This window comes from Sceloporus undulatus, chromosome 3 (assembly GCF_019175285.1).
Source record: "Sceloporus undulatus isolate JIND9_A2432 ecotype Alabama chromosome 3, SceUnd_v1.1, whole genome shotgun sequence".
Taxonomy (NCBI): Eukaryota; Metazoa; Chordata; class Lepidosauria; order Squamata; family Phrynosomatidae; genus Sceloporus; species Sceloporus undulatus.
In genome coordinates, this window is record NC_056524.1 from 236714257 (window position 1) to 236724664 (window position 10408).

Here is a 10408-nt window from a genome sequence, read left to right on the forward strand (position 1 = left end):
ATAATAATAATAATAATAATAATAATAATAATAATAATAATAATAATAATAGTTTTATTTATAGACCACTATTCCGCAATGATCATAGCGGTGTACAGTAAAAATTGCAATATAATACAATACAAATACCAGGTGACAGTTAAAGGAGGGAGAAATCTCGTCCTTCAGGCTGTCCTTGATGGAGCTGGGTCTGCCTGATTGCTCCCTCTGAGGCCAAGATGACAGTTAAAGGAGGGAGGAGCCTCTTCCTTCAGGCTGTCCCTGATGGAGCTGGGATGACTACATGATTTCAGACTTCATTTACTTTTAGACTATAAATGTATTCTTAGAAGGGCAGGTGACTTAAATCAGGACTTATGTTATGAGTGAAGTCTTTAGAGAACACTTTGACTTAAGTCACTGAGTGAAATAATATGGCTTCATGTATTTATTATTTTTTGGTACCTCAAATCTAATCACTAGAATATTTCAGTTTACAAGTGAGAGCAGTTTACAATGGTGATGAGGGTGTAATTTGTGTAACTCTTTAGATAATTTCTTTTCATTGATAGAAGAAAATGTTATACAGTGGTACCCCGGGATACGAATTGATCGCGTTACGAAATTTCCGGGATACGAAAAAAATAGATAGGAAAAAACTGTTCCGGGTTACGATGTTTTTTTCGGGTTACGAATTTTTTTTTCGGCGCGAAATTCAAACCGCAAAGCGTGGCTAGCGGCTTTCCAGCGCTAGCCGCTAGCCTTTTCGGGTTGCGAAATTACTCGGGTTACGAACGGAGCGGCGGAACGAATTAATTTCGTAACCCGAGGGACTACTGTACATTGTACAGTTATAATCTGTGTCAAGCAGCAGATCACATTTAGACCATAGGCGGGTTACAGACCGCGATTTAGTATGTATTCTATACGTACTAGGGTTAGGAAGGGGCGGTGCTTCCGCACCCCCCTAACCCTAGTACGTATAGAATACGTACAAGATGACAGCGCCCTGTTCATACGGGCGCTGCCATCTTTACGTATCGGACGCTGTGCGTCCAAACGTGTCACGGCGCTAATTACGTTGCGAATGCGCCCCTGGCGCCTCGCGACATCATTAGGGCGCCGCAAGAAGAAGCTCCATTTTGGAGCTTCTTTTTTGCTCCGTAAGGGAGCCGCGCGGTGTAGCTGCGACGGCTCCCTTACAGAGCAAGCGGTGGCGGCAGACCGCCTCAAAGCGGCGGTCTATAACCCGCCTTTGTTTATTAAATTAAACCTTACTTGAGTGATTTACATTGCTATTGCAGTATTGTTGTCTGATGGCTCTCCTTAAAACATAAGTACATACTTCTATAATCCCACATCACCAATCTGTGGACATCTACAGTAAGTGCTCTACATAAATATTGAATCTGGGACAATTGTCCAGAGAGTGCAGAGAGCAAATCATATGGATGCAGATGGTGGTGAGTCTTGAACCAGGCACAGAAAAGACTAAACATAACTCACTTAGCCACCCCACACAAGTGCCAGGTTTTTTTTATAAAATAAAATAAAAATAAAAATCAGTTTTTACTTTTAAGTCATCATCAATTGTCCTTAAAACGTTTACAACTAGATAGCACCTTCTACGTTACCATTGTCATAATTATTCATAGACTGAAACAAAGATGCAGTTTTTTGCTTTTTATATTACGTGTATAAGAGTGACAGAGCTGCTCATTCATTTTTATGAGGCAGTATCTAGATTTAACTAGCATGTCTGTGATGAGATTTAGTTTTAGTTATATTTTAAAATGTCAGTCAAAATAGAAATTTACTGTTATTTATATTTTTTTAAAAAAATCTGATTCATAAAATAATCTTAATTTAAATTTTAAAAAGACATTTATCATTTGTGGTTTTAGTCTAATCTGATTCTTAGTAAATATGTCTATGGGTGTTTCTCCCACTCCTAGCATTAATAAAATATCTTTCTCTTTCCAGAGTTTCCCTTCTGATGAAGGATGGCCATTTGCAAAGTATTTGGGAGCATGTGGAAGAATGGTGGCTGTAAACTATGTGGGAGAAGAACTGTGGAGTTACTTCAGTGCCCCATGGGAAAAACGAGTTGACCTGGCATGGCAGTTAATGGAAATAGCAGAACAACTGACAAACAATGACTTTGAATTTGCACTCTACCTCCTTGATGTCAGCTTTGACAACTTTGCAGTAGGCCCTAGAGATGGGAAGGTCATCATTGTGGATGCGGAAAATGTTTTGGTGGCGGATAAAAGATTAATCAAACAAAGTAAGCTGGATTTCTTTTCATTTCATGGCTACTGGTTCTTCATTTATGTATTAACAATTTGTGGTGGGGTTTGGGTTTTTGTTTGTTTGTTTGTTTGTTTGTTTTTTGGTATCAAAATGCAGAAGTAGACTCTCAAGAACAGTTGTAACAACCCATATTTGAGCATATTGAAACTATCATGTTACAGGATGAGTATTCCTTACCTTGAAATCCAAAGTGCTCCAAAATCTGAAACTTTCTGAGTGCTGACATGGAGCTTTGAGGTTTTGATTTTTGAATACATAAGTAGTACATACCTTTATTTGTAAGGCTAACACAAGGTTGGAGAGAGGCATAAGAGCTGTCTTTCTCTCTGCCCCTCCCAACCCAGCCATCCTTGCATTTGACTCATGTTCTTCCTCACCTCAGTGCACCTTCATCCTGGAGCACCAACAAAACACAGTGCTGGTGCAGTCAAAAGTTACTGGCAGGATTGAAAGAAGGCCTTTAGTTATTGTGTTCTTCTCCAGCACTTTTGCTCTTGGTACTGGGCTGCTGGTTGTTGCTGCCACTGCCAGAGTTCACTTCAGACTTCACAACACAAGGCCAGACAGAGACACAAGGATCTCTGGAAATCGTGGGAGGTGTGGATTTGCACCAAGCACTACACTTGGATTCTTGCCATTTCACAAATTCTTCTGTCTCTTTCCAGTCTTGCAAATATGGTGCAGGTACATACTGAATTACTTTTTTTCCGAATCTGGAAAAAAAAAAATCCCAATCCCGAAAGCTTCAGATCCCAAGCATTTAGGATAAAGGATAGTCAGCCTGTACTTACTATGTGGGCATGTGGTACCTAAACTGGATTTCTGTTCTACAACAGAATAAAAGAAGACAAGATTGCTGTTGCTAACTTTAACAAGATCATAATCTCTGTCAAACTGATGTTAGAGTGTATTGCCCTGCTTTTACTTTAGATTTGATATGGTAGCTTATAAGCGATCTTTAAATCATGGTTCTTTTAATCATTTCATGTTATTTTCTTCTTTGAATGAGTTGTGTCTAGAGTTTTTTGTAGTTTCTGTTTATTGAAAGGAATTACTAATGTTGGTGGACATATACTAGCCTGCTTTAATGTTATTAGTGTTTGCTCATTCACCACCTCTGTAAACTGCCTTCAGACAGAATGTTGTTAGGTCACAGCAACAATTGGTTGTTTTCATCTCCAGCCTCTAAAAAAAGAATGAGATTTAGAGAATGGGAAAATATCTTCCTTTCTGTACTGTGCTGTTTTCACTTAGTTCTTTTTATTTATTTTACAGATAAACCTGAAAACTGGGATGTTTGGTACGAAAGCAAGTTTGATGACTGTGATAAGGAAGCTTGCCTCTCTTTCTCAAAGGAGATCTTGTGCACTCGTGTCACTGTGGACCATAACTACTATGCTATTTGCCAGAACCTTTTATCAAGACATGCCACCTGGCGTGGCACTTCTGGAGGCCTTCTTCATGATCCTCCAGCTGAAATTGCCAAAGATGGTCAACTTGAGGCCTTGCTGGATGAATGTGCCAATCCAAAGAAGCGATATGGTAGATTCCAAGCTGCAAAAGAATTGCGTGAATACCTTGGCCGACTAAGTAATAATGTGAGGTAGTTCATAATGGTTACATGGTCAGAAACTGTATGATGCTGGGACAAAGGCATATGGACAATTGAGTTCTGAACATTAAATAAGAACAAGTAGAATGAGAGAATAAATTCCACAAACTAATGTGGTACGTTGAAGATGTTCTGTATAAACAGACAAGGCTACATATCTCACTGCAACTTGAGCTACTTTTGATTCGCATGGGAAGAATGACAACTTAATTGACTCACATCAATAGGACTTTACATAAACCTGTGTTACTACCACAGTTTTATGAGACAGATACCCTTCATTGGAAAGTCAAGTTGTATTGGCCTGTTTTAAAGGCTTTTATTTCTCATATCATTGTGTCTACCCCATTTCATCCCTGCATACAACTTACTTAAGTGGTGTTTAAGTACATGCCGATAAGCCCTAGGTGTCCCTTGTTCTTGAAACTAGTAAGTTTTCATCTAATGCTGTGTACCATTTTTGTACAGGATCCTATGACTACTCTCATATTGAGTCCCCCCCCCACATTGTTTCTTACTGTTTGTATGCCTTATTAAGGACATGCTTATAAAAGCAGTCTTAACTATTGTGTGAACATAAACTAATTACATCTGAATTCTTTGTAATTCTACTGCAGGTAGTGCTTCAAAAGTTGGTTAAAATATAAAATTCCATCTATATTACAGTATTTATAAATGTCCAGTCAACAGGAAATTACTGTATGAGAAAGTAAGTACTAATAAAGATAAATGATTCAATCCAGACTTAATCATGCCTATAGCAGACCCACTGAAATCGGTGGAATTTAACTTAGTCATGATTAGATTAAATTTGGGTATATCAGTGAGTGTCTTCAAAGCATGTTGGACACTGGATCAAACCTAAAGTTTGTTTGGGAAGAAGCAGTACAGTTAGTTAAAATGAAATCAAAATAAATTCTTTGCTAGTATAGTAAACCACAAGCCAAAGAAAATGGTTGTGTATCAGTCTCTAGTTGCTTAAAATTATATACTGTAGTGACATTAACCCACTGACAGTTTTCAGCAGGTTTATAGTTACTCTTGAGAAACTTCACTTCTAGTTAAAAGTCTAGGAAGCTCTACATGAAAATTGGAAAATGCCTAGCAGGCTAGCATTTGTTCTGCATTATTCACAGTTCTGCTGAATTTGCAATGTACTGTAATGATGTTTACGGAACATTCATCCATGAGGTTGACTATTTAATAGTACTCTTCATGTTTACTGTAGAGGCCTTGCATTGCATTAAGTCTTTAAGTTGGAGTCCAAACAATCTTCAAATGGCTGTTCTGTACCTGAAATTGCTCCCACAAATTAGAAGTTGAATGACAAAGTAGATCACAGTTAATATGTATCTTTTTAACAAAACAAAACAATAGAAAAGAGCTTGTTTACCTTCTGTTTCTTTATGATTGCAGTTATAGGCTTTCTCTTGATTAAAGAGATGAAACTCTTGTCCCAAACAAAGGCTCCTATTTACAAATTGAGCCAACTGACAGCAGCTAGCCACAGTTTTTAAAGGTGAAATGGGATGTCTTTGCTCTGAGAATGATCAGTATAGTGCTGAAAAATGAATTTGGATAGGCTGAGCCTGTAGGAAAGTAATGGAAAAAGTCTACTCCATTTCAAAGCTTTGAAAATAAGCAGATTATCTCAGAAAGTTGTAAAAATAAATTGCAGAGCCTTTCATTAATTTCTGTTTGGGCTGACAGTCATAATATAAAGCTGCTTATTTGCACATTGTCTCTACAGTGTAGCTTTCATTCATTTAATTGTTGTAACTATCTCCTCCCAGAATAATTCTTTTTTGCCATGGCAACCTTTTTTCACCTCTGATACGACACAGCCCAGAGAACATGAGGCATGCTTGGGACCCACTGAAATAATTTAGATTTTAGCGTGTGAAATCCTAGTTATTTCAGAAAGCATAGTGTTGCCTAGTTTTTTTCTGAATTCACTTTCATGTATTTACATAGGATTTACATTTGCTTTGTTTTGATTCAGGTTCTGAGCAAAACAAATATGAGACAGAACACTAGCCTGCCACAAAAGGCCTTGTTTTACCACAATATTAATTTAATACCCACACTTTCTGATGAATGAGATATATGATTGTTGTAGGCTTTAAACAACAGAAAACACTGCCAACTATTGAGGCAGTTCAGCTGCCAAATGTTCCTTGTGAGGTTGGGGTTTGGAATTCATTATTCCCTCTTGAAATCATGTGCTGATATGTAGGATTCTAATGACAGAAAGAATCCACAGTTTTCAGTCTACAGGGAAAACACCTTTGTGGAAAGCAATAAGTTTTCTTCAATTTGCACCTATCAAGTATTTATTGTACAAGGACAATTTATATTTTTAGTCATTGCCCACAAATAATGGTGAAATATTTTTGAACAACATGTTTGGGGTTTGTATGTGCATAAAAATTGTCTTTTGTACTGTAAGTTACTGTTTAATTTGATTATCAAAACTGTCTCCTGTGCCTTTATACTAAGGTTGTTTTTACAACTTCTCTTGACTATTAATAAAAAAATACTTTATGAAATTCTTACTGTTCTTCTTTAAATGTACTGCACATTAAAACACCAAGATATTAAAAGAAGCATATTTCTCCCCCATGAATGGCTGGTAGTTCAGAAGTGTTGTTTCTTTGTTTTTTCATAGAATAGAGAGATTCGTGGAGAACAGCACCATTGACCAATATTAACATATAGTTTGGCCCCAAAGCAACCTGCCCTGTTCACTGATCTTTGCAACCAAAATGATTAAAGCCTGCACTCCCATTGTTTGGAACTAACTAATTGTTAGGAAATGGGTAACAGTGAAGGAGGACCCTTGTTTATTTTGGGTCTTGCTTGATGAGATGGAGAAAATATCTGGTTGGCAGATTTAGAAAATAGAATAGATGGACTTCTGATTTGATCTGGTAGGGTTGCTTTCATATGTTTGTTACTTGGAGATTGTGTTCTTTCCTTAATTTGATGCTATCCCAGCTAATAGATTAAGATTAGTCAACTCTATTTTCTTCTTCAGTATTAGGCTATATTGAATATAAAACCTAATGACGTTTTAATTGGTGAGACTGGATTGGTAAAGCATTGGGCTTGTTTTCTTTCTCTGTGATACCCTTCCTATGTGGCAAGGAGCCGAATTTCCTTTTCCACACCCTGTAGCATACACACTATGCATGACTTCAAAAACTCTGGTTAAGAAAGCCAGCTTCATGTCCAGGTATTTGTTTTAAACTATGATATCTGATTCATATATAATAAGCCAGGATGCATGAGATGTGAAAGTATACTCTGCCTTGCTGTATGGGGGGAGGAGCATGTAAACACAATGCTTGGCTGGGTTCATTTAAACTCATGAACATAATGCTAAAACCACATATGAACATATTAGCTTACCATAGTATTGCTGCTTTACTAAATAATTATGGTAGCTTCCATTATGGATTTAGTGTAAAATAATCATCAAAGTTTATCTGGCTTAAAAAGAAAGTAATAAATTTTACAGTAATTTCCTGTGTTAGTCGGAGTTTCTATTTCTGGAAGTCATATGTCAACAATTGCTTTGGTCCTTTGGCATTCACAAAGGATCTACTAGTCTTTAAAACATAGTCACCCTTGGCTATTTTTTTAATTTGCTATCACTGATTTTATTGGTGACAAGGCTTGCTATCCTGTGCAGTGGGTTAGTCTCATGAGAGACTGCTTTTTACAGTCAACTGAGGCAGCTTGTCTCTTTTGTATACTGTTGGTGGAATTAATATTCAGCAAATGTAGAATAGTCACCTTAAAATCGATAGAGAAACATATTCCTACTGTCTGGGCAAACTTTGATCATTGCTTTACATGGCCTAACCTTTTACTTATTCCTTTTTCTACTCACCCACAGAGACAGATCAAAGCCAAAACCATAATTAGACATGGGTTGAGTGCTGGAACTACAGAAGGAACATTTTAGCACAGTACTGTACAAGTATATTGAAAACAAACTTGTTGGGAGAACTCCAAAGCAATGTTTGCTCCTGCTTAAAATATTACTATACTATAGCGAGCTGCACAGAGAGGAGACATGCCTTATTTGATGATCTATGTAGAATGCTTTATTTTAGAAGAACTATAATGTTATTTCATCTGAGGGACAAGGCCTGATTTTATTCCCAGACTAGAAAATGGATTTTATAAAAACAGAAAAAGATGCCTTGAGGCATTTTGAGGCACCACATTCACATTTGGGGGCACCACACAGTTTTGTGGATTATAAAGATGAGTAAACTATAGAACAGGGCAAGTTGTTGCAGGGCCAAAGTAGATACTAATAGCATGTTCAAGATTTCCACACCTCATTCTCAACAAAAAGTAACAGGAATGCTCAATCCAGTTTAGATGTATTTCACCCATATCATTTTGGGGAGACCGAATACAGCCTCTGAAACTTCTGTTTATGGCATATATAAGGTATGATGGTGTATAGGAAAGATGTTAATCTGGAAAATGAGGTAGGGGAAGGAAAGGTTAACTGACAACTGTTTTTGTTAGGAATTTTGCCTAGTCCTAAATATGTTAAACATATTTGTGTAATGTGAACACTAGATGTAAAACTGAATGTGAAGTGTGACCATAATAGGCAAAACAATTGTTTGAAAAACGCATGATACAGATAAATTTGAACAGCTGGGTTTGGGTTTCCTCTTACAAATACACTGGCAGATTTTGGCTTGTTGATACATTAAATGTAGAAGGAACTCTATGATTTGAACAAAAACATCCAACAGTCCTGTTAACTGGTGAGTCACTTTGTCAAAATGATGTCAGTTTTTCAAATTGGTGTCCAATAGTGGGGCACACCCATGTCTGCATATATTTCATTTTAGGTTGTCTTTTTAGGTAATATATACACTTCATATAAAAGTAAATCGTGTTTCATAACATTTTTCTTAGGGGTCAGACAGATGGGTGGTCCAATCACGATCGGCCCAAGATCACAGTGACCAGATGCTACCATGGTTCTAAATGGGCCACGAGCAAGGAGCAGCTTACTGGTTGGCTTTGGGCCACCATAGGTGCTCCTGGGCTGGCTTCTGGCCGATCTGGAGGCATGTGTTGTCTGCATACCATGCCCGCAACACAGGCTGAAGCTGGCGCTTTTTTCCCATCTATTTCAGGCCATAGATGTATTGTTATTATTATCATTATTATTATTGTAAACTTAATTGACCAATGAATTGAATTCATTGAAATAACCTAATTTGAATGATGTTATTTCCTTATAAAATGTGCAAGTATGATTAAAATGAATGTGTGAACCAAATATGCATTCTAACAAAATATTTTTATCCATATCGGGGGGTGGGGGGGTGGTGGTGCTGATGATGTATGCATATAGATGTAAAGCGGGTATGGGAAAACAGTTTTGGAACCACTGGATAAGAGTAAAGGCCTACTTCTTCTGTTCACATGGTAGCTAATCAGTTGCCTATGGAAAGTCCACCAGGAAGACATATGTGCAACTGCATACTTAGTGGGCCTCCTGTATTTGAAGCTAGCAAATAGATTTAAGCCAAAATACTTAGGTGCCAATAATTTTTGAGAGCCAAGATTTTGTGTTCACCTTTTGACCGGCAACAGATGGGGTTCCTGTGAGATACTGTTCAAATGCTGGGATCCACAAGAGTGAAGGAATGGAGGAAAGTGCCTAATGTTTATCTGTATTCACAAAGAGGTTCATAAAGGAGGAAACAGTGCTTAAAGTAGAGGAAGTGGTTCAGACTACAATGCCCAGAAACCCTTCAGTAGTATGGGATTACTGAAGCCATAATCCAAAACATGGGGGCAAGGAGAGTTTCACCGCCCTAACTTAAGAGATCCTGGTCCAAGACTTGTTATGATTTTGAAAGTAAATCATGCAGCATTTTTAACTGACCCTGGCATATTGTGACTTTTGTTTCCAGAATGGGACAGTTAAAAGACTTCATATCTGCACAGTATGGCAGATAAATGTTGTCAACTTCCAAAATGTGCTGTTTTCAAGGAAAGAGACACCATGGGTAAGCTTGTCCACTTTTTCATTACTTCAAAAATTAGGGAAAGAAACCTATGGAAAAGGGAGCATAAATGGCAGTAATTTTCTGTGGCTCAAAATACAACTGAAAATAATTTCAGGATGGTAACATGACATGCATTATGGCTATGCTTTAAGTCGCATCAGATGCTCCTTGTCCCTAACAGCCCACCACTTTTTAGAGAATTCCAAAGTGCAAAGGATATTGTCCATTACGTTATAATAATTGTTATTTTAGAACAATTTCCTTTTTGTGCTATGTTAGAGAAATGGTTCTCAGACTGTTCTTTTAAAGTGAGATTTTACAAATGAGTTTAAGCCTCCCAGTGACAGTTCAGTGATGACTAATGCATCTGTTCTGACATTTGCCTAGGACATTTATTTTGTGTAAAGTCAAGATGATAATAGCATATGTGCATTTCAAATATCCATGC

The 10408-nt window shown here is 37.4% G+C and overlaps 1 protein-coding gene across 1 annotated transcript in view; it reads left to right on the forward strand.

Annotated features, from left to right (window-relative positions):
• Positions 1-6453, forward strand: part of DIPK2A (divergent protein kinase domain 2A) — a 21923-nt gene extending 15470 nt beyond the window's left edge. The window contains exons 2-3 of the mRNA XM_042458320.1: positions 1963-2266; positions 3568-6453. Coding sequence (XP_042314254.1) covers positions 1963-2266; positions 3568-3899 — 636 coding nt within the window. The 3' untranslated portion in view covers positions 3900-6453. The remainder of the gene's footprint in view (positions 1-1962; positions 2267-3567) is intronic.
• The last annotated feature ends 3955 nt before the right edge of the window (positions 6454-10408 follow it).